The sequence below is a fragment of the Hirundo rustica genome, chromosome 4 (genome assembly GCF_015227805.2).
Source record: "Hirundo rustica isolate bHirRus1 chromosome 4, bHirRus1.pri.v3, whole genome shotgun sequence".
NCBI classification, from domain to species: Eukaryota; Metazoa; Chordata; class Aves; order Passeriformes; family Hirundinidae; genus Hirundo; species Hirundo rustica.
The window spans coordinates 13,858,805-13,884,454 of NC_053453.1; the positions used below are offsets into that span (position 1 = coordinate 13,858,805).

The 25,650-nt window shown below is 35.5% G+C and overlaps 2 protein-coding genes across 6 annotated transcripts in view; one reads left to right on the forward strand and one right to left on the reverse strand.

The window, feature by feature from the left end:
- Positions 1 to 25,650, reverse strand: part of COG5 (component of oligomeric golgi complex 5) — a 179,355-nt gene that overhangs the window by 124,877 nt on the left and 28,828 nt on the right. The gene's annotated exons all lie outside the window — the stretch shown is intronic.
- GPR22 (G protein-coupled receptor 22) lies at positions 17,125 to 23,183 on the forward strand. 5 transcript variants are annotated; one of them, XM_040061609.2, is made up of 4 exons: positions 17,137 to 17,167; positions 17,315 to 17,567; positions 18,572 to 19,626; positions 21,528 to 23,183. In XM_040061609.2, exon 4 carries the CDS (start codon positions 21,553 to 21,555, stop codon positions 22,852 to 22,854), a length of 1,302 nt encoding a protein of 433 aa, XP_039917543.1. In that variant the 5' UTR covers positions 17,137 to 17,167; positions 17,315 to 17,567; positions 18,572 to 19,626; positions 21,528 to 21,552; the 3' UTR covers positions 22,855 to 23,183. The 5 variants fall into 5 exon arrangements, with proteins under 5 accessions (XP_039917541.1, XP_039917543.1, XP_039917542.1 ...); XM_040061607.2 differs by lacking the exon at positions 18,572 to 19,626 and having other exon boundaries at positions 17,125 to 17,167; XM_040061608.2 differs by having other exon boundaries at positions 17,147 to 17,567.

Below are 25,650 nucleotides of genomic sequence, written 5' to 3' on the forward strand. Positions count from 1 at the left end.
TTCCATTTACTCAATAACTCATTAGTACCAATTAGCACATGCCTTCAACATATAAAGAAGTTAATGCACAAATTAGTTGTGGCAAAAGCACTCAGAAATTTCAAAGCAGAAATATAAATTCTTTAAAGAACAGTCGAGCAGAGCAACAAGCTTGGAAAGAAAAGATGTCAGATTATCTGGTATTGAAACAAGTACCTTCAGTAAGGATAAACTGTTTGTGGGAAAAGTTTTTAAATGGCAATTAGACACATTCAGATTATTCAGATAAAACTTGTCACCAGCTTTTTTCAAATGTTCAATCACTGCCCTTCCCGAAAGAACCTGGATGGATCCTGTATATATTCATAGTAATTCGCTTACTTAGTTCAGCTATTTGCTCATGTTTTAGAGGGAGAGGGATTGATTACTTGGCAAAGGAGAGGGATAATGATAGTGTCTTACAAGCCAGGGAAGAGCAGCGGCCACTAAGCCCTGGAGCACTCCCAGTCTGTGGAGCAGTGATGAGTGCTCATGCCACATGAGGTAAGCCAAGCTCTCACCAACCTGTGCCCAGTCCTACACTCAGCACTGAGGCTTTACTTGCCCCCGTAGCTGTGCGGGTTATTAAATGATCCAAGTGTGCAGATCTCATCAGGATTAGGCCTCCTGTGCTCCTAACTGCTCATAAGAAACTATCCAGTATTGATTCCTAGTATTGATCCAGTACATTTTAGCATGCTAGTTGCAGAATAGAAAGAAAACCCAGCACTATCCCCTTCCCTGGTAAGCTTTTTTTTTTTTTTTTTTTTTTACATGTATAGCTTTAGTTTCTCCAAGCAGATAAAAGCCCTTACAAATCAGTAAGGGCTACGTTTGGTAAATGTAAACATTACGGATTATTATACTGGTGAAATAATCTTCTTAAATGCTATAAAAATATATTATTCAACCAAAGAGGATTACCTTCGCCACTCCAATTACACATAACTAATACAGGTGACTTTTTTTTTTCTATTCCAGTATTTTATTATGAGGGTGGAAGGGGACAAGGCCAAAGACTGCTATGGAGCACAGGTCAGGAAAAACACTACTGGTCATGAAGGTGAGTGCAGAGGCAAGAGAGCCTGACAAACATCAGAACATAGCAGAAAGGATGACAGGAACATCAGGTAAATAGCAAGCACCACCACCAAGAAACTGAATATAGAACTTCAAAAATTACAGTAGACGCCCATTATAGAATAATTTTAATGAACTTGCAAAGACAGTATTTCAGACTAATTTAACCAAGGAAAACTAAATGAAATCTCCCTGAAACAAAATAGGTTATACAGATGGAAGTCTAGTACTGTGGGTTTTACCTTTGGGAGTTGCAGCCTGCACAAGATTCTATTCTTTCATTACAAATCTGTTGTGTGGGGGGCGGAGGAGGAGTAACTGTGTTACAGGGATAAAAAGAATAGCACAATTGTTGTAAGAACATCTAGTTTTCTCTATGTATTTCTATCCATCACAATCCATCCTGAACTTCACAACTATTTTTTCTCATTACCTTACTCTATACTATGTCAGTAAAGGATATTTTAATGCTGGAGGGGAAGCACTCCATAAATAAAAGTCTCTGAAAAGGACATCATAAATTCATTAGTGAAGATCATTAAACAGCGTTCATTTTAAGTGAACAGAGAAAACAAAGAGAGCTGATCAAGCTCCATCAGGAGAGTGAGGAGGACTGGCAGGAATAGCAGCTGTGCTCGAGCTCAGATTGGATTCGTGTTGGCAGAACTGTGAAATAAAGCCTGCAACATACTGTGCTTTTATGAATCCTGCTTTCCCAATAAAAGGCATCCAAGGAATTTAATGCTTATGTTTTGCCTTTCATAGGCTGTTTTACTTAGGATGGTTTCTATACGACTAAATTTATAAAAGTCCAAGTTGCAATTATTTATACATGCTGCTCCTTCTAACAGTGCCCTCTAACACATACATAGCCTCATTCATCTGAGTATCTCCAAGTGCTTCATAAATGCCAATTGAACAGATGCCATGAATCTGAAAAACATTACTGCCGGAAAATTTTCTGCTATCTGACTTGGTTAGAATAGGATGTTTTATTATACAGTAGAAAAGGTCAGCGCAAGGAGAAGAGTCTAGTTTAAGCTATACATATAACAGCATTTTCCCTGTATCAATTTTAATAATACATTTTTCACAGTCAATTATGCAAGAGTTGAGTTAATCCCTTACCAAGGGAAAAAAAACACTAAAAACTAAATAAAAAGAACAAAAAGTTTCTTAAGAACAAATTTTAAAACAAAAAAATATGTGAAACATATACAAAAACCTAAACTTGAGACAAATACAGAGGTATATGAAAGAAACATAAGTAAAAAAGAAATCCTTTTTTCAAAGAAATGTGAAAATATACATCTAGGATTATATTTAACAGAAATTTATGCATATTTTGTACCTGGTCAAATGAAAAAACTTAAGGCATTTTATTTCATTGAATCTCTAATTTCTGGGCATAGAATACAAAAAAGGAGGAAAAACCTAAAGAAAGAAAGGATGGAAAAATGTGTAGGAAGATCTCAAAGTACATAAATATAGTGTTGTTCTTTCTGTTCCCATGTGGAAAGTACAAAAGTAGGTCACCTATTATATTTTACAACAGAGCGACATAAACCAACTTCTTCTGACTACCTTGGTAGAGAGAATGTTTTAGAGTACAACATTACATAATACATTGGTACAACCACCTCAACCTGCTTTAAATAAGTAACACTTCAGAATTTGTGAAACTGATGAACCAAAACTTTCACAGCTCAGACTTTCAAACCTGAAACTGAGGCTAGAAACAGAAGCTCAAGTCCATAAACTTTAAGATTTGAATGACTTCTTATTTTCTGAGCAAGAATTCAGAGAACTTCTCTAAGAATGGGATCACTGAACTTGTGCCTTCTCAAGTGGGATCACTTATGCAGGGAAACCGAGCAGCATAACTATTTTCCTTCTACAGGTATGTATACCTGTCCTTTTTTTTCATTTACCCTCTTTCTGAACCAACCTCATAACCCTGATTTCTGTGCTACTATAGAACAGTAAACTATTATTTCATAAATCAAGCTTCAGATCAAAAGGAAGAAGAAAGTGTCTTTCACTGCAATTCAGAAGCAGGTGAAAGGGCTGCAGTGCAATGTTCCAAGACAGAATTGCCTTTTCTTTGTGCTTTTCTTTGTTCTGTCTAAGCAAGCTGCCAATTTATCTAATCCATCCATGAATGAAGGTAAAACGGATTTGTCCAAGATGACACACAGTTATAAAGTAGAAACTGTAAGACATCTTTGCCACTTGAACTCCCTTCAAGACTAAAAATAAACTTCTCCAGACTTAAAAATGCTATAATTGATTCAAAATCCAGTCTGTTTTTTTCAGTCTGAGATTCAGATCACTCTTCTCAGAACTCAATGCATAACTATTCTAACTGCAAGTGTGGCATAACAGTATGATAGAAACTTTAAATAAACATACAGAAAACCCTACCATCCATAAATCTGTTTTATTCACACGTTTAGCAATCACCAATAAGGAAATATTTCCTTCTAATATTTAGTATTTTACTAGAAAGCCAACATAGTGCTTTACATTTCACCAGAGGTAGATGTGTGTGCCTTGGTAATATGGATAGGAGCAGTATTTATCATATTCATAATGTCAGAATCATAATTTTTTCTCTTATATTACCATGATCAACTACAAAAGCAGGTTTTTTATAAGCATCAGCTTAAGGCAGACATCAATGAATTTATTCCAGTAATTATGGGAACTAGTGCATTAATTATTTTTTTAATGTATCTAAGATCATATCTAGATTACAAATAGAAAAGAGAGCATTACTTCAACACCACTTCTTCACTCATGCTTGCTTTAATGTAAGTTCAAGCAAGTAATCCTAAAAAGAGCCTGAGAAGATATAATTTTTCAGATCATTTAAAAACCATGCACAACTATACACAATGGTTAACACTCAGAGGTTTTCTTCTTCAAACATGAGCAAAGTATCACTCTGTGTTTCAAATAAGTTAATATTTAATAAATAATGGAAGAAATTTTATGTGTTTTCATGCACTGTTAATTTTTTCAATCTACTGTAATTGTAAAACATCCTTTGAGCAGTGGCAGTTTTTTCCATGCTGCCATTTTCTGCACAAAGGTGATGGGGCACCATGGAGACTTGTATATTTTATTATTATTAAGGGAGAATTACTTAAATTTAGTTTTAGTATATTCTGTTTAAGATCTTGTCTTGAAATTGCAGTATTTGAGCCTATCCAGATTACGTTTTTCACAGTAATTTTTCCTCCGGTCTTTAAAGCTATCAATATTTACACAGCCAATGATGCTCAGCTTTAAACAGTTAAGGAAAGGAAAACACCATATTCACATGCAATTGCTACAGCACTTTTTCATGATATTTAAAAAAGCATTTGATGCATGAAGCTTGGAAGCTAAATCAGTTTCCCTACTGCTTTTCAATCATCATGCGAGGTTGCAGTTTGTAAAACTGCTCACAAACCATAGAGACTGTATTTTTAAAATAACTTTTAGAAGGTAGCACTTGTCTACAGTTCCCATCTTAAACTCTCACAGCATTTTTGGCTACCATTTTAAGCATTTTTATAAAGGGAAGAAGTTGAATACAAAGTAACTTGTCTGAAAAACAAATTTGCACTTAAACCCAGCTACCACACAAGTCCTGTGAACAGTGTTATAACAGAAATATCATTCTTTGTTTTCTACCTAATACCACCCTAGGACTTTGTCCAATGTTTCATCCATTCCCAGCTGATTAATTGTTTTTGCAACAGGGGTTGGTTTTGGGTTTTTTTCCCCTTTGACTTATTTCTGCCCACGAGTAGAAATGGAGGGTTAGGAAACCTACCAAACTGAGAGAAGTGAAGGAAAGAACTTTCTCACACCTTCAACTATAAATTTGTAATTTCTTTAATCTTTAGGAACTGGTTTTGTTACACAAAGGAAAATCCCAAATCATGAAGAGTTTCTTCACTGAAAAGGTGATCAGATATTGAAAAAGGCTGCCCAAGGAGGTGGTAAAATCACAAACCCTGAAAGTGCTCAAAAAACAACTGGACCTTAGTGCTATGGTTTAGTTGACCTGGTAGTGTATGGTCAAAGGTTGAACTTGATGATCTTGGAGGTCTTTCCCAACCTTAATGATTCTATGTTTCTATTAAAAATATAAAAGAAGACAGGAATGCTAATACTTCATTTGTACAAAAATCAAAATTTTATAAGAGATTGAGATTCTAAGTAGATTTGTGTCCATCTTTTCTCCTTTCCAATGTCCATACAGATAATACTACTTCTGATGCTTTTAAGAAGAATAAATGTTGAAAGAAAAAAATTATTAAATGGAAGAGGGGGGGAAAAATTATCTCCATTGTCAAAATCAATAAAACCGGGGACAAAATGTCCATTGAAACTAAAAATGTCCATTCAAACTACAGATTGAACTGATTTCTCCATCACCATTGCAGCCCGCCCATCCTTGGGAAAAAAGGTTATTTTGGAAAGTCTCTGGGTAAGGGGTACATTTCCTCAAATTCACCATTCTTTCTTGGTACCTTTCCAGAAGCAGGATTCCACTTTGACGAAAGCACTATGTATTGGAGAATCTCCATTTGAAGAATTCAGCAAATACATTATTTCTGTTGCCAGAAAGCGTGTATTTTGTAGGACTTCAATGAATCAAGTCATTTTTATAACCACTTTATACTTTTTAAATACATACACACATGCATACGAAATATAACTGGTGCGTCTATGACAGGAGTTACAGAATAATTACTCTGTACACAGTGTTCAGCTGAACATGTGGCCTCACGTGGAGCACTGCTTGTCAGTGGCAGTGGTGACAGCAGTTTTAATCAAGTTGAGCAATCACAGATTTCCTCAAGAGCACCAAGAGCTGTCTTGTGCCAGCTGAGTCAGCACCCCAAAATCCCAGGTTTGGTAGAGGAGCTGGAACAGTGCTGAGAATGCCTTGGCTGGTGGACATAGCAGGCATTTTGAGTAGCCCTGTACGTATCAGCTAAACTGAACAGCAAAGATTTGGGTACAGTAATTAAAACTGTACAGATACAATTTTCTTTTCCCACAAGAAGCGTAACAGAATTTCCTCATTTAAAGTTCAAATATCATTCAAATATCAAAACAAATGAATAAATTACCAACTCAGTAGGAATTCAAAAGCCAAAACACAGACAAAGAAATAATTGTTTCTGTTCAGAGAGTAAAACAATAGGTGCCTGGCTGCTTTCTTGAGCCTCTGTCAAACAGGCAGGTCACAGACCCAGTCTGTGACCTGCTCACACTGTTCATTGCTTTGATATCTAACAAGTCCTTACTAGGTAATAGTAATCAATGGAAACTGGAAGCTATACATTGATCTGTGAATGTGTAATATTTGTCAAAAGAGAAACCAACATCTTGCATTATTTTGCAGGCGCTAAAATTACTTAAAACCAATAAAAGCTCAAGCTGTAAAATTCAGCAACATTCATGTTCATTTCTAACTGCTACTATTATTCCACCATGTCAGTAACCAACGCTATCCTAGAGTAGAGTATTGCTGCCAATTTTATAAGCAAAAACATAAAAATAGGTTTTTCCAGAATTAAAACTGCATTTCTTTCCATTTATTTATTCATTCATTCAACAGATGCATTAGCCAAGACTCTGCACAAAACCAGAATATTAAACTATATCAGCTGGATTTATTGCAAAAATAATCTAAAAAATTAAAAATATTAGTGATTTGGTGAATTAATTTCTTTAGTATCTACATCTAGCAGCTCTCACCAATCTTCAAACGTAGTTTGAAAATATAGATGCTTTCAGGCAAGCACAGAAAAATAAACTTTGTATCATAGTCACAGATTTAAACAAGATTTAAAACTACAGATTAGCAATTTTATGTGGATACTCTACAATTCACAGTTCCCTCTGCAACTGCTGGTTCATGGAATTTTTGGGATCAATCCCACTTCCATTTTCATTTCCTTGTGTTGTGGATCAAATCTATTCAAGGCAATTTTGTGCCCAGCTGATCACAGGATGCCATTCAGCCAGCGCCTGTATGTGGCAATTGTACCCAATAGAATTATATTGTGGTACCAAAGGGAAGAAATATTGATAGAGCTGAAGAATTTTTTCAAAAGCCCAAAACTTAAAGCAAGGTTACAAGTCAAGCTCTTAGCAATTTCGTACAAAAGCAACCATAAAATTCAACACTCAACATTCCGTCTACTTATAGCAAAAGTTCATTAAGAAAATGAAGAAAGCCTATATAAATAAATCTGAAGAGCAGCTCAGTCACCCTTGCAGCAATTCTCCCTGTTTCCCTGTCCTTGTATGTGACTCCTTTAGTTCTCATCAAATATTCATGCAACTAACTCCATCCTCAATAGGATCCTTCTTCCTTCTGCCACATCACACACACGTAAGGTGGTACTGGGAAGGATAAGAAAAGGGGAAATGCACAACACAAGACACCTAATATATTAATGACAATTTCTTTTCAGTATGGCACAACCCAAAGTACCACACAAAAAAATCATTATGTCCAGTTTGTTCTACTCATAATATTGATTTGGTTAACTGTTGCTAAACTGCATGGTACTGCCTGTTATAGGTTTTATTTATGAAGCATCTTTACACTTAATTTAACTTCCTAGTTGATGCTTGGAAGCCACAACTTCTCAGCGTCAAATTACAGGTGAAATATTCTCCAAAGAGTTTTGCATTTTTGTCCCGTGTTTAAAAATAATGCATGCTGCAAGGCCTGTTTCCTTAGAGATGGGGGGATGTTTAATTTTGAAAAGATGGGTGAAGAAGTAGAGAGTGTTTCTATAATGTTTCATCACTATACATTTTTTAAAATATCATTAATTATTTGCATGTTCTGAAGGTTTGTTTTGCTCCCCCACCCCTCTTCCAATGCAGTTGAGGGCTTAAAGCAATTTAGATAGAAGTAAAGTTAGCACAAGAAATAATTTATATTCTGACTTCGCCAATACATTACTTTACTTCAGAAAAAAATAAATTTATGTCTTGAGATAGATACATGAACTATTTTTTCCACTCAAACCTCAAGTCTCTCCTTATTACTCCAAAGCATTTCTTTGGTTAACTTTGTCAAGTCCAGTTAGTCATTAAAAATCTCAGCTTAAAGATCTGCAAAGAGAATAAATGTGTTAATTTTCTATAGTCCATGCATTCTTCAAAAAGAAATAAATCTTGTATTACAGAGACTCGACAGATTAATGAAATACAGACAACCTTTCCAGATCTGCACCAGGCATCTAGGACATAACCAAACTGTTTTTTGAAAAAACACAATAATGTGAACAGAAACTATGAAGCAGATACAGGATGCTCAGGCATTGCAGTCATGGACCTCATACAAGAAGCTAAAATCCTGAGTTTAACTGTTAATCCACACTATCTCTAACTGTCCATATAAATTCGCTCTACATTAAGGGTACTGAATACAAACTAAAACTCTGCCTAGTATCAATTTTTATTGCCTCAAAGTACACTGTAATAGCTGCTTTGCCTACAGGCTTCAAGATTACTGAGAGTGGCTTTTATATTCTCACAAATGTTATCATCACAGCCTGTAACATGTCTCAAGGTATGCACTCAACCGACAGTCCAAGATGCACTCGCACACCATTGGAAAATCCCTGCTGAAGTATTCTACCCTAGACCTGTAGTCTTACTGAGATAATGCAAGCTTCAAGATTTCAGAGTGGGTATTAAACAAGGTATTAGCAAGTGTCCAGTAAACAGGTAAATGCCTAGAATTTTTTGATGGTGGCAAACAAAATTCTGAAGAATATAGAAAAAATTTGCAGGGAAAAAAACTACCCTGGGGGGAACAGAAAGCCCTGAGTTTTCCTTTTACTTCAACAGCAAGGCAGCAGAAAAGGTATTACAGCATAAAGCAACTTCAAAGAAAAACATTTCAAGCCTAACAACCAGCCAGTTTAAAATGGTAACTGCTTTCAAAGGGCGGGCTCTCCTTTCCTTTCACTCTTTCCTCGCATTAAAACTAATTTGCTTGATTAGTAAGATAAAATAATGTTCTCCATATCCAGCTGTCTCTCAGGGGAATAAATTCTCACTGGGCACCATATCTACTGTGGAAAGAATGAGAATTAGAAAAGACCTCTACTTGTGTCAGAACAGCAGTTTCTCTTTTAGAAAGACAGCACGGTAACAGGCAGTCATAACTGAGTGTGTAATAACTCACATGGTTTTCCTGTTGATGGGTTGTTGCTGTTGCTACTCTCCATCTTCCACATTTCCTCCAGGAGCTCCTAAGACAAGGTAGCAGAGCTGCCAGCCTACCTAGTAATAGTGAAGCTTCTCACTTTGAAAGGTACCAGAAATAATGCACATAACATTTTTCCTTTTTCCTATTCCAATTACACTTCATAGCTCCCATCACTGCAACTCATGCTACCTATATGTTTTAATTGATTACGTAGATCATCAGCGAAGGCTGCCGAAGAATGTGACAAGCTTCTTCTCCATAAACCTGTATTTGCTCACCATCCATCAGTGCAATAAAAATGTCTTGAACAATCGTTTTAAATTTCCCAAGATTTTATTAGTAAAATAAAACTTAGGCTTCAAGCCTAATGACTACAAGGCCAGCTCCAGGCATCAACCATATACAACGCAAAACATTATTCCCTTCCTCAGACATACCACTGACACCACTGCTCTCAGCTTTCTCCCAAAAAAACAGCAAATGAAAGCATTTTTCATACAAGCTGTGGTTTGCTTCAGTATTACAGTAAGTGATTTCAAAGACAACAATTATGCAGTGAGGTTAAAAATACTTCAGAAGATGGAAAAAAACTGAAACTCTCGTTTAGGCACAAAAATCCTTGATATTTGAAAGCTTCACAGACAAAATTAGTTCTTCATATGCATGTGTATATATGCATTTTAACACAGTTTAGGTATTTATTTTAGATTCTACAGCTACAATATATATGTTTTTCAAAAAAATCGAGAAAATATGAAGGGGTTTATATTCCTCTTTCATTTATCCAGTTAAGAAAGTTAGAGATGCTTTTCAATAATCAATAAAAAACCCCCAACTATATTATGGATACAAATCATGAAAATTAATGAACCCAAACAACAGAGGAAGAACGAAAATAAACTGAATATGATACCAACACAAATCTAAATTTAGATCAACATGCACATCAATCAAATGAATATTTTTTTAGTAGAGGAAATGTGAAGCCAACACACTGCACTAAATTAGTTCAATTTCCATATTATTATGCATTTATCATTATAGCTTATTACTTTTAAACTTCTCTCATGACTTTTTATGGCACTACATAAACAGATTTTTATCCGTTTCCCTGAACGACCTTGTAAAAACAACTGAAGAACCAAGGTGACAAAGAGGGGACAACCGAGTAATTTATCATTTAAAAAATCAGACAAGAGAACATACTGCATATAATTTTTCAGATATTGAGAATTTAATTTGTGGAATATCACCACTGTCAGACTGATGTGGAGAACTTCCTACATTTGAACTGAACACAGAGGCTGGCATTATATTAATTGCTTATATCAGACATTCACAGCAACGAGGGGAATCTAACTACTGTCCTTAGGTTTTATTTTGTTGTCTGAAGAAGGCAAAGTATGCTCCTGTCACATGCAGAGTTACTGTGTGTGGTCACTGAACTTTGATTTTAAGGGTAGTAAACCTACTAGATCCTTTTCACACACTTTTTGTAGTGCTTCCAAACTGAATCAGCCAAGCAGCTACCTGAGCAAGACTGACACATATGAAGTCACCCTGGTGGTAACCCTGGTGGTAACTCTTACACTGTTGTCATAGCCTTAAAAAAATTAAAGGGACATGACAAGTGATACCTATTCATATTGTGTTCACTCTTTATTTACAGGACAGTTAAGATCCCAAGATTTGTCTCTTAATTTCAGCTAGAACAATGCTCGCTACTTGGCACACCATGTGAACACTTTGTCTTAAGTGACAATGGTACCGTCCTTTCAGTTTACGAAATTACTAGAAACAAAGTCTATCCAAGATCTCTGCCGAATAAACAATTCTAGAGAGAATCTTCCTGTTTTCTCATTTTGTTTTAAATTAGCAATTCTACTTAAAGGATAGTACAGCAAGGAAGGTGTGTAACCAAACTCCTGCACCAGGGGATTGTAACAGGGCAGCTAGCACCGCTCCTGCTGCTGCCCATCCCGCATACCTGGCTACACACGACTTTCACAACTATGATATCTGACGGAGAATCCTGAACCAGATCCTAAAGATTCAACCCTGCATGTTAACTTCAGCTGCCTCCCAATCCAAAGCAACATAATCAGCCAGGCAGAACACTTCCTGACACATCTGCACCAAGGCTGCTGTGCAATGCACAAACACAGAGCTGCCAGAAGCTGAGACTTGGAGGTGCTGGGCAACAGAGCTATCCAGCAGCAGGGAACAGCACTGCAAACTTCCTCCAACATACAAAATATCTTCATGAAAGAAAGGTAAGTAATCCCATGGCACTTCAAATCACAAGACAGAATTTCCTCATTCTGTAACCACACAGCATCAGGACTCCAGCTCCAGAACATTTCAGCTACTATGTTAAACCCTTTTGCCACTTTGGGAACAAACATTCTTTCAGGCACGCTTCCACAAGGCTCACACAATGTGAGCAGGTGCCTTTTTTATCTGTATGTTCAAAACCATACAAAAGATATGATGTCAGAATTCCAAAAGCCTTTCCATAATAATGAAAATCCTCACTAAAATTCAGTAACAATTACCAACTTAGAACTAAGGATATTTTACAAAAGCAGAAACCTCTTAAGTTCTCAGAATAGTCAAAACAAAATTTTAATGAAGGAGAAACCAAATTCATAGCAATATTACAATTTTTAAAGAAAAATGAAAAAATATCCTGAAATTTATAGTCACTAATTAAACTTTTGCCTAAAACTACTACAACATACAGCACTACTCATTATGAATATTTATACTAGAGCACAAACCACCTCCATGGAGAAAAGCTGGAATGAGACATGTTATTTAAATTACTATTAAATTTACCAGCCATGCTTCCCTCCTGAGCATAACTGATATTGCCTTTTTTTTTTTTCTTTCCACTAAAATGTTTAAATAATTGTGCAATAATGCACTAGGACCGTGATTTAGCTGTACCACTTGACCAAATTTTTTGTTATGATACAAAAAGGATATTTTCCCAACATATGAGTGAGCAAGCAATGGGTTTGCAATTCTTCTTTCGTATCACCTCGTTGTGCGAAACTAAAACAATACATTTTTGGTATTAATAGCTAAAGGTCATTCACCAACTTACACATTTCCTCATGAGTACAGAACCTTCCAGTGCTGAAAAGGTCAACAGTTGTTCTAACATGGAATACTACTGAACAAATAACCTATGCCTAATAGTTATACAAACCCAAAAGAATCTTAAAAGACATTCTTATTCCATGGCAAAAATAGTTAATTTTTCCCTACTTAAGCCGCTATACTATCATTAATGCCAAATCTTGAAAATTAATATGTACACATTAGATATAAAAATACATAAACATGGAAAATATATGTACTAATATATTCATCATTTCTACATAATCTATTCTTTATCTATTTAAAAATACTTGTCTTTCTGCTGCTTCCAGAGGTCATTGTCTTTGCAAATACAAGAGGAAGCACAGTGAAACAACATACAATTTATCTGGAAAATCCAGATTTTCCCAGGGATGTAATTCTACAGTGGTAGAACCGAGATCAACAAAGTCCCATGTGAAGGACTGTTACCTGTCAAGGGAAACATGAATGTTAGAAAAGTGAAAAAAAAAAAACCCACCAAAAAAACCTTGTAAAACCCGACCTAAATAAATCATTATAAAAATACCAAAACAAAGCAAGATGGCAAGCAACAGTAAGGGAGATGAGAAAATAAACTTTAAAGGTAAGATGCCAAATGGAAAATTAATTTTTTGGATGTCGGTCCTTGCTACAGAAAAGGAATAATAGCCTTAAAACAGTTCTCTGTAGATAAAAGAAATCAGAATAAAGCACTTGAGCCAAAAAGAAAGACCATGATACCATCTCAGTCAGAATAGTACTATCTACAAATCCTAACAGAATTTTTGTCATCGATTCAGCATATCACTCTTAAATAATAATAAACCCCTTTATTACTGGATCTTGTGTATGGGTCAGGAGTCAGTATCTACATGAAAGCATGCTCCAGCATGATCCAGACCAGCAAGCTGCAATTTCAGTATCAGGTAGAAAGCAGAACACATTTACAAATTCAGCGTAGCAAGAGCACATCAGTACAACTCCCAAACTCGAACAGCTATTATCCATTGCTTATTTTTCCTTGATACTATAGAAGTTACTGAATTTTCAACAATATTCTAAAAAATGTTCTTTGCAACTGACTATTGATGAAACTGAGATACAAGGTAAGAAACAATTTTAGATACAGATGACAAACTGCTAGAACAGATACAAATCACAAAATATTCAGAAGAGCTAGGTTAGAACTGGGCATGACTCAGAGTAGGTAAATGAAAGGTACAGAGGAGCTATCTAGCTGAAATTATGCAGATGCACCATGTAAATAATGCTGAACAACAATCCCAGGGCAGGATTTCTAAAACCACCCAATATTAATTTTCTAAAGCAACTTGAGCTCTAAAGACACTATCTGGCACTAAGAAATTTGTCTGAGTTAGGATCTCAAGTCTCTTGCTAATATGAAAACAGATGACATTTTTACACCAGAAGCAGTAAAATTCTAAATAGTCACTAAATGAGCAGCAAGATTCAGACTAGGAAACAAGATGTGCAGTAGAAAGAAAGAAAGAAAGAAAGAAAGAAAGAAAGAAAGAAAGAAAGAAAGAAAGAAAGTTGCTGAAGTATTCAGGATGAAGAAAAGAATAATGCAGACAACAAGGGAAGTGAGCAGACACAGTCTCACAACTGTGCTAATAAAGATCTTCATGAAGATCTATGACATCTGGATGTTAAAATAGTCTACAGTAGGTTTATGTAAAGTTAAACTCTAAAACACATTAAAAGAATTCTCAAGCTCCAAAATCAAGGACTCTGATAGCAGGGCCAAAGGAAGTACCCAGTTCTTATGGGTACTTCATCCCATTCTAAGAACTGGGTACTTCCTTTGGCCCTGCTAGACCTTTTGAGACTAATGAGTCTTTTTAAACAAACTAAGCTTATTTAAAACACTGCAGTTCAAGAAACTGATTCAGGGTTATCTTATAAACTCAACAGCAAAGCTTTGACCATCAGATCTAGAGATGACCTACCACCATTTCGGAATGCAGTAACAGTCAATGTTGGGACATTACTTCCTCTGCATAGAAAGTAAGACAGTAGATAAAAGATGGAAGAGGACCAAGGAACACACTACAACTTGAAAATTACTGGACTTCCTCTCAGCAAAACAGAAAAATATATTCTCACATACAGCTATGACTCCTGAATTGAATTTAGAAGTACTACTGGGGTGTGTGTTTTGGCAATTGCCATTCTCTCTACCCGTGTGCACCCAGTGTCTCTTTTCAATCACATGCCGCTACATCCTTGTGCTCAACCCTGATTCAAGCTCCTGCCTCTCTGCATTTCTCTTCCCCCCACATCAGACCCAGCAGCCTCAACCCTTCAAGTCTGTTACCATCTGGAGCTCCCTCTTCCTTTGTGTTGCCATTCTCAATCCAAAAACCCTTCATCATCAGTCTCCTGGTGTAGGACTCCTGCTGTTCCCTGATACTTCTACCTTCTCATTACCTTTTCACCCCACTTTTCACTACCCTAAAAGCCAAAATACCCGTCAAATTCTTTCCCCCATCTGTACTGATATAGAATCAGGTATAAGAACAGCACATTTTCTGTTTATGCTGGGTGCCTGCACATGGCTCTTTTTGCCCACTCTTCCCTATCTACCCTTTGAGGATGAAGTCATCTGTTCACACCATCTTAACTAGCATCTGCACAGCAATGGCTTATAAGCATGTCTATCCATCCACCTACTCCTGATTGCCTCCATATGGTACTGCTTCTTTTCCTGATTCTGTCTCCAGAAAACTTAAGCTTAATATATGTTCACAACTCAGCTCCTTATCACTCCTCTCAAACACTTCTTGCAGATAAAACTTCTGCCAATATCACCTCCTGTCATACAGGTAGTCTTTTGTGACCCCTTTGCTTGCATTTGAACCATATATTCATGGTATACCCAAAATCCTGTTACAATCTTCCACTGTGTTTACACCTTTTTCTAACAGTACAGTTCTTCCGATACCTCCATCTTTGTTCAGGCACACACTGAAGAATTAAAAAGGGAGATGGAGATTCATCTGTTTAAATTTAGACAGGCTTCCTTACTTATCCTTAGTCATACTGAGAGTGAAGCAAGTAAATCTCTTTAATATATTAGTATTTATGCTTTCATTTCAGGAATCCTCTTTATCACATTACCCTTAAGAGCTATGCTGGTATAGCTGGTTTCAAGCTCTTGGGAGGCAGATGATACAGAGACAGCTCAAAGGGCTCAATCAGCTGCTACTCAGCATAGCCAGCTGGTACCTACTGATCCCTGTTCAAAGTTTCTGCAATCTTTATTTACACGGTTTCTGAATGCAAAAGAGTACGGAAGAGGAAGCACGCTAGATGGATATGAAGCCATTATAAAAAATAAATAAAGCATGCTGTTACCTAAAGATAAATAATATATTGGATGTCTGGCTGAAACAAAAAGTAAAAAAAAAAAGAAAGAAAGAAAGACATCTGAGGTACACAACTGCATTCTGTATTTGCATTAACAACCTAAAACCAGAGGACCCCACCAAAATTTGACCCAAACTACCATCTTAATATGGTTACTTACATAAGAACTCTACTTTAACATTTAGTACTTTATCACACTTTACAAAAAAAAAAACTTAAAAATCTTTTAAATCATGGTGAAAAAAAGCCCCATGCTCATTTCAGATTATAAATTATCTATAGGGCATTTTATACTCAGATATTTTTAAACTATTTGTTTCAGCAAACCAATTTTGAAAAATACTGTTTTGGGGTTTATACTGAAATTATTTCCAAGATTTATTTAGCACCAGTACTAATCAAAACAGGTATTGCGCTATACTTCTCATTATGAGGTTCTGAGCATTGCTTATACTGATAGAACAGATTCATAAATAAGTTGCAAAACAAAAAGTGAAAATAAAGACATCCCTTGCAAAGTGAAGGTCAAGAACACCATACAAGAAAGACATCCTTACAAAAACCTGTCGAGTCTCTAGCAAAATTCATGTGGAACATACAAGTTTTTTTAATAAGTTTACATTTCAACAAAATTAATAACCTCCACAACTATACATACATTGTACATAGTGATGGATCCTAAAAATCATTTTTTTCTGATCATGAAGCAACTGAATTATCATGTCTGAATAATTATCAGGGTCTGAATAATCTCGGTGCGTCCTAGCATAAATTTTGCTAATATACACGTGGGTACCAAGTTGTCCTGAATACAATATATTGCTACAAAAGCTACATGACCACTCGCATGGAAACATGTATAGTGAAATTCAGCATGGCTTAAAGAGGCAGTATTATTTCAGAATGTTAAGACAAGAAAAATCAACCAACAAAACCAACCAAACAAACAATCAAACAAAAACTCAAAACCTAAAAGGCTCAAAAATGGGAAGTAGACAAATTCAAATACAGATTGTTGGAAGCTTTTGAAGTAATAACCGTTTAATCCCTTTTTTTTTCAGTGCCATGTGATTTCCAGTGTACACAAAGTAAAGAGTGAAAAGGTAAAAAAAAAAACAGGCATACCCTTAATATATTCCAGAATTCATAAATCATTTGTAAATTTAGTCCTTTTATAAAAGAATCCTTATATAAATTGGGGGGAGGGAGGGCATCAATCCCATATATGAAGCACAATTTAAGCCCAACATCACTGACCAATCAAAATTAGTGAATGCACTGCATCTCTCTGCAGTGAGGAGAAGCGACAAGGTAGGCTGTCATTCTGCAAAAGCTGCCCATCGCAAGCTTTCCTCTCAGAAGCACTGCTCTTCTTTTTTAGAAAGCTTGAATCTCAGTGGTGTCTCTGGAGACAAGAAGCCTTCAGTATGTTAAATTACTTTCATTATGCATTTTCAGATGCTTATTGATTCTACCGTAGGAAGAGTGGGAGACTGCAGCAGCCTGTAAACCAGAACTAAAGCAATTGTATACATTAGCAGTATGCTGAAACAATGGCACAGTACAGGCACAAATTTTCATTAAGGTCATTTTTTGAAGATATGCTTATAACCCTCTTTCCCTTCTACTCTGCTAACAAGTGAACAAAATGAATCCCTCCAACCTGGAACTGCTTCACCTGCATCGAGAATTTACCAAATCTTTAGTGGAGGTAAGACCTGTTCCTTATTACAATATGCAGAATAAGCAACATTAAACCAAATTAAAAATTGGAGAAAAAAAGGCAAGAGATTAGATTCAACTGATATTAAGCAGTAATATATTGTTATGTTTAAGACCAGGAAATATTTAAATGCTGTTTCTCCTTCTCCATTAAAAACATAATGATAGAAAAATGTTATTCTGTATGAAAGTCTTATAGAATATTAAGAACCTGTTTTGTTCGTACAACATGAAGACAGTACAGTTTAAGCTCACAGTATTGGGGAAAACAACCACATAAAGCAACCGGGAATATGCTTCTCCTCCCTCAGCAGTATTTCCAAATATTGGCAGTTAAATATGTTTCAGATTTATTCAGTTACTCTTTGAAGGATCAGGTAGTCTGTAATTAGTGTATACTTATTGCTTTATGAAGGTTGGCTAATATGACTAATTTCTGATTGCTCAGGAAAACCCCCTTTTCTGTTGTTTTTTTAACAACTTCTTTCGTTCTCCTATACATTCAAGCCACTTATTAAAAGCTTGGATTTACTAAACATTTATTTCAAGAAAGGAAAGTGTATCAGTGCGCAAATTAAACACAAGCATTTTTTTTTTTAAAGGCTCATTAATTCAGTTTCTCATTAAAAGACAAGAGAGTTGTATGTATAAACTACCTGCTCACCAGAGCTAAAAAACTACGTTTTCTAGCTTTAGTCACAGATACTCTGCATCCAACAGTTATCACTTCTAGCCAGGATTTTTTGTAACCTGCACTATCTGGAGAACAGGAAACTTGTCCAAAAAACCTAAATTCATGTAAGCTGACAGAAGAATATGATTTTACTGGCAAACAGAGAGCAGGCTAACTGATTTTCTATGTAATCTATAAAGTCCAATTTTAGAGATCCTTTATTCATTAATTAAGTGACATTAGAAAATACATTCTTGCATTACTTTATTTTTGAAATGATAAGCCCTACTTTTAACCTTTTTTTTCCTCCCCTTCACAAGGGCATGCAGCAACTAATTCAGTTTTACAACTGACAATATGAAGAATGCAGTTGACCGGGTATCTTTGTAGCTGTATGACCTACAAGCAGCAGGATGCATCCCTAAAATGTATTCTTAAGACATAAAGGAATTAAAAACAAAACATGGAGCACACTTGCATTACCATTTCTGTGCATGACACTTCAACAATATACATGGAAGACTAACACATCTGCTCAGATTTTCATTAAAAGAAGAGTGCAATGATTGATTCTTAAAATGGTGAGCATTTCTTAAAGAGGGATTTATAATTTAAAACCAGAATTGTGGAAACTACTGATGCATGAAGAGACAATGAAACATGAAATCCCAAAAGGAGAATATGCATACTTCACCAGCAAGCTGAATAAAGGTTTAACCAAGCTTTTTCTATACTGCTCATTAAATAACTTACTTGTCATAATGACTAATGGATATTTTTCTCTCAATTTTATGATGTTATGTATTCCCCTTAAATCAAAATAAACCAAATTAGGTAACCCACGGTTACTCTCAAAGCACATGAACTGGATTTTATGATGTATAGCAACTTCTTTCACTAAGCCATCACTCAAAAGTAATGAGCAGGAATATTACAGAAAGAAATACGCAACCATAAACTAAGGATGTCTACACATATTCTGAAAACAGAGATCAGAAATTATTTTTCTTTAAACCTGGAAAATAAAAACAGGCTTCTACAAAATGCAACAGGGGAAGGAAATTAACATCACTTAAAAGAAGGTTTATTTGTTATTGCTGGCTTGAAACTCAGAACACACAAATAGAAAATGGTCTGGTCTGTAGAAGTATCTGAGGCAATTAAGAAGTCCCCATGTTTAATCAGAACTTTTTGCTGCTGAACTGCAGGAACAAAAAAAAGGAAAACAAAAATCCTACAAGAAATGAAATAAGAGCTCAGCTACCACTTGATTTCCAGGTTACAGTGCGTGTCAAAAATCTCTCAGTGACACCATGTATCGGTTTGTGCCAAGCTGCTGCCACGCTGTGCCAGGCCCCTGAGGCACAGAGAACAGGTAGGTGCCCCGGCGCTGCGGCGCTGGCTGAACGAGCTCCTGTCCCCACGGTTCTGCTTCCCTGCACCCACAGCCGAGGCAATGCAACAAGGAGCTGATGTTTAATCTATTCATGACAGCCCAACACAGCTGAGGTTTTCTGTTTTCACAAAATCTCGGTTGCTATAATGTTAGGGTGAGACTGTCGTTTGTTTTAGCCGATCTGGTTTTGATTTCCTCCTGGCTTTTGCTAATACAAAAGAACTTCATTTATCCAGCAATGTATTTGGAATGGTTTCTTGAAATCCATTCACAGCCAGGACAGCATGCAAGAGGAGATCATTTTCCTGAGGGTTAATGTAACACAGATAGAGGTAGCCTAAATTAGAAATGAAACAAAGCTTTTGAAATATTTCTTGTTTCATTTCACACCTGAGAGTAATACGTTCTAATTTACATATTTTTTTATTTAAGAGGCACATGTGAAGTAACTGTTGAAGAATACGAAGAATTTTCATCATACAATTTGCAATTAATAGTATTGTTCAATTGAGGCTTTTCAGAACTGCAGATGAAATCCATTTGCATACTGTATCCCAAGTGTGCTTAATTCATACTTTAATTTTAAAAGAGCTCAATTTTGTTCACCTTAGTGCTATCCATTTTAATGTATTCAGAATAGAACAAAGGTTGACATTCAAATTTATTTTCATGCCAAATAAGTCCCCTCTTAAATTTAAAGCTACCTAGAAAAAAAAAATCTCCACTATCATAACAAGAAATTGAATAACCTCTCTTTTATTTATTCAATCAATTACAAACCCAAGAGCTGGCTGACAACATAAATAATACAAACATCATGTATTACATGCAGATGCTATATTTAAAACTTACCCGCATGTGTAAAACTAAAGCAGATGAGACACAAAATAAAAATTCTGCTAGATAAAATAAATACTTTTTTGAGCCTTACTTACTCCTAAGAGAAACATTCTATGCATGTAAATCTGTTGGGTTTAATAGAAGCTTTTAAAAAATAAAAAATAAAAAAAAGGCAAACCAAAAACAAAACCTGAAAGAGACAATTTTCTTTTTAAGTATTATTTGCTAAAAATATTCCCTTAAATACATTCTGGAATAAAATTAAATACTCTTCCATTCCATGTAGGCACAGATTTCTTGAAGAAATTGAATATTCAAATCAGAAAAAGAAAACTTAGTATTTTATAATAAACTCAATTTCCCAAACCCTCATAAGTTTTGCATTTGAAATTCTATATACTTATATAAAATTGTTGTAGTGGCAAGCATCATACACAAAGATGCACAGAAAATTAAAATGAACAAAAGGTTTAAACTCTGTAAAAATCTGGTCAATTACAGAACATCACATTTCAGTCCACAACACTACTGTAAACCTCATAAGAGGTGGATAAAATGGCATCAATAATTTAAACATCCTTTTTACGATACATAAGTAACAGTGCTCCATGTTCCTATCACTTCTTTTTCCACAAGAGCTTTTTAAAATTACCCTGATCACTAATTTGTTAATACTTAACAACATTCTTCTAAAATGACCCTCAAAGCAATACAAAGACTACGCACAAAGTATGGTTTATTCAACAAATGAGCCCTTTGTGAAAAACCACATCACTGTAAACAAAGGCTTGCCTCCCTAAGTGGAAGCTTTTCACTGTTTTTTCTTTTTTTCAAACAAATACTGCTTTCTTTTAAAAAGTAAGGACCTTATTCTAGATCTTCAGGCTTTTGAGTCCATGCCAATTAAAGCTCTAAACATACTGTAAATGAAGAGTTTGGTAAGAATATTGCTTTTCCTCCCTCCTCCTTCCCCAGCATTTATCGACAATAAGTGTTAAAAAAAGAAATCAAATAGTTCCATATTTTATTTCACCTTTCAGGAGAAAAACCAGCTGCAACAAAAGAATGTGTTTGTCCCCCATTCTGGAAGTCAACATGCAGTCCGAATCTAACATTACTGTTCAAGATGCCATTGATGACATCGATACCAACATGTACCAACCACTGTCATATCCATTAAGCTTTCAAGTTTCTCTCACTGGATTTCTGATGTTAGAAATTGTTTTGGGACTTGGCAGCAACCTCACTGTGCTGGTACTTTACTGTATGAAATCCAACTTAATCAATTCTGTCAGTAACATAATTACAATGAACCTTCATGTACTTGATGTAATAATTTGTGTGGGATGTATTCCTCTAACTATAGTTATCCTTCTGCTATCACTGGAGAGTAACACTGCTCTCATCTGCTGCTTCCATGAGGCTTGTGTCTCTTTTGCAAGCGTTTCAACTGCAATCAACGTCTTCGCTATCACCCTGGACCGATACGACATCTCCGTAAAACCTGCTAATCGAATCCTGACCATGGGAAGGGCTGTGATATTAATGACTTCAATATGGATCATTTCACTTTTTTCCTTCCTGATTCCTTTCATTGAAGTCAACTTTTTCAGTCTTCAAAGTGCAAGTACTTGGGAAAATAAGACACTTCTGTGCGTGAGTACAAACGAGTACCACACTGAACTAGGAATGTACTACCACATTCTCGTTCAGATTCCAATATTTTTCTTCACTGTTATAGTAATGCTAATTACATACACCAAAATACTCCAGGCCCTAAATATTCGGATTGGTACAAGATTTACAACGGGACAAAAGAAGAAAAATAGAAAGAAAAAAACTATTTCTTTGACCACTCAGCATGAGACTACAGATGTATCCCACAGCAGTGGAGGAAAAAATGTCGTCTTTGGTGTAAGGACTTCTGTGTCTGTCATAATTGCTCTACGCCGAGCTGTAAAACGGCACCGGGAGCGACGAGAACGGCAAAAGAGAGTCTTCAGAATGTCCCTTCTGATTATCTCAACATTCCTTCTCTGCTGGACACCCATCTCTGTTTTAAACACCACTATCTTATGTTTGGGCCCAAGTGACCTTTTGGTAAAGTTGAGATTATGTTTTCTAGTAATGGCATATGGAACAACTATATTTCACCCTCTACTTTACGCATTCACGAGGCAAAAGTTTCAGAAAGTTCTGAAAAGTAAGATGAAAAAGCGAGTTGTTTCAATAGTGGAAGCAGATCCCATGCCAAATAACGCTGTAATACACAACTCATGGATAGAGCCTAAAAGGAACAAAAAGATTACCTTTGAAGACAGCGAAGTAAGGCAGAAATGTTTAGTACCTCAGGTTGTCACTGACTAGATTTCAGTATTCACCAAAACACATCAAATGGAATATTTGAACAAACTGTAAAAAAATACTGCCAAATAAGAAAAACTTTTTTAACTATTGGCAAGACTGTATATTTTCAACATATATGTTAAACAGAGTAGGTCTTGTATATTCAATTTCTTCATTATGTAAGATATATGTTGCATGGCTGTTTGTTAGCGTAACACCATGTGTATATTTGTCAAAAATATTCAAGTCCTCTTTTTTTAGAAAATAAATAGCCTTAAAGAAGTGCAAACTTTTAAAGATATTTGTATGGCTCAGTTTCTCTGTAAATATAAAAGAATTTTTAAGCAAAACTTGCACTTGGGTATAATTTTCTATAGCCCAAATTCACCATTTTGTACAATATGGTGTTTTTAAACTTAATTCATAAACAGTATTGATCAGAGGTATTCTGAATATTAAGCAGCTACAACCTGGGCACATTTTGACCTCATATTTAGATATCCCACCTATTTCAATATTCTCCAGCATGTGACTACCATACACAGAAAAAGCCATTTGCATGATGTCCTTCAGTGAATGGTTCAGAAACTTTTGATATGGGGAAAAAAAATTCATGCTGGTCCAAAAATTGACAGTGCTCTTAAGAAAAGTAAAAAGTATTGCATACACAATCTCAGATCCACAATTTCTACATGGAAAATACACATCTTTGAATAATTACACAGGACAGGATAGGAGTAAAAGTCTAAATGAAGGAAAAAAGCATGGATGAGCTGATGCTAAAAGACAACCAACCAACCAAGTCAATCCTGTGCAAAGGCTTAGATTTTTCACACTGATATCTAGTGTGACACAAGGACAATTCATATAGAAATGTTTCATTCATACCATCTATCTACATAGATATGATTGTTAAATGCCACAGCTAAAGTAGAAGATAATTTTTCTTGCCCCTTATTATTTTCCAGTATGTTCAGTTCTAGCCATGCAATTGCCTTGTCACAAACCACTCACCAATGCTGCTAGCTCTGGTATTCCTGCATTTCCTGGGTAGCCATGGCATACCTTGGTTCTACATTGTCTGCTTCAATTTCATCCTAAACCTGCTCTGAAGTATCAAGAAGCCTTATGAAGTTATCATCATCCATAGCACTGCAAGCAAGAATTAAGATATTCATCCAAACACAAGTTTTTCAAGTTGTTTGCACCATGCCATGGTTAAAAATATCTTAAATTCAATGAAACATCGGCGGGAAAGGGGAAACAAAACAAAAAGCTGCAAAATCAATGAGCGTGATTTCACTCCTCTTGTTATATAAACCGATCAGTGTGTCACCAGCTATATTTAAAATGCTAATTCTCAATAACTATTATCTTATATAAAAAAGCAGATCATACTCCTCAATATGAGAGCTAGTTTGACTAACATATTACATAAAAAATTAGGTTTTCTATAGGACTTTTCTGAAGTAGCTTATAAAAAAAAGGCGCAGTTTTAAGGGAACAAAAAGTTATTTTCCACTACATTGCTAAATTATCAATCATATGTGTATTGCCAGAGCTGGTTTTGTGCTTAAAAAGAAAGTACTTGTAAAGTACTTCAGTTTACTTGGGCTCATGCCTTAGCTTACCAAAACAGAAGACTAAAAATATAATACTACAGCTTCATATTCCACAAAGAATAGCCACTTATAATCATCCAAATTCTACCTAGAAATGTTATTATCTGACTGATAATAACTGATTATGTGAAATTACTGTGTAACATATATTCAAACATATTTTCACTGGGTTTTTTTGCGGAAACTAGCCCAAAAAATAGCTGCATTCAACTGTACCCATTTAAAGCATTTTTTTAGTCCAAGTAATCTCTGATTTCCTACAAGAATTGAAATACTGTATCTTATTTAAGAGTTTGCAGAGAGGAAGTAAATAAGTAAATTCAATAAGCTGGGGTTTTTTTTTGTTTTGTTTTGTTTTTTATCCCATATCCTCCACATTTACCACTTTAAAAAAAACCTTTTGGGAATAACTTCCAAAAAGAAATGCACCCAAAATATTTAAGCAGAAACTAATTTTTCCTTTTTGTACCCTTTCTTCATTTCTCTTTCAAGCTACCCTCTGTATTTTGAACACTAGAAGGAGGAGAAGGTGGGATGTGTAGGGTTAATATCATAACATGATTTCAGTGATTACTAATCTTCCAGTAAAGCATTCTTAAATGAAAGATACTACTCATTCATTTAAAAAGAAGGAAAGGAGACATAATAATGAACAGATTAATAAGTCTACATCATGTCCTTATCTGAAAAAAGCATTTAGAAAAGCTTTCAGACTTGAAAGGTTTCTTGACAGTAACCTTTCTTTAAAAAGTAACCTTACTTTTTAAAATTAAATAAAACCTCTAGAATTACACATTTAGTGTTAAAAGCTCATTCATTAGAAAGTCAGATGCAATGAAGCAGCACTTCATAGCAGAGAAAGAGCAGCCTAGGAATTACACAAAGAGATTAAACCCAGTTTTAAAGGCTATGTCGATCACACTCATCGATTGCCTTTACAAATACAAGTAGGTTCATTTTTACTATTCTTCAACTTCATTTAATTTTTAAAAAGGGGACTTATACTAACTTGGAGTACACTTTGAGGACTGCAGAAGGGAAGTCTGCATATAGCAAGACGGAATACAAGTAAGAATATGCGCCATCCTACATACAGCCAGAAGCCATCATAAAACAGAACCATACATGATCTGTACCACATGACAGATTTAACACAAGACAAAAAGACTAAATTGTGAAGACACATTACATATCC

What these genes read in the sequence shown, in the direction of transcription:
- GPR22 (XM_040061607.2), top strand. Translation starts at nt 21,553, where the DNA reads ATGTGTTTGTCCCCCATTCTGGAAGTCAACATGCAGTCCGAATCTAAC.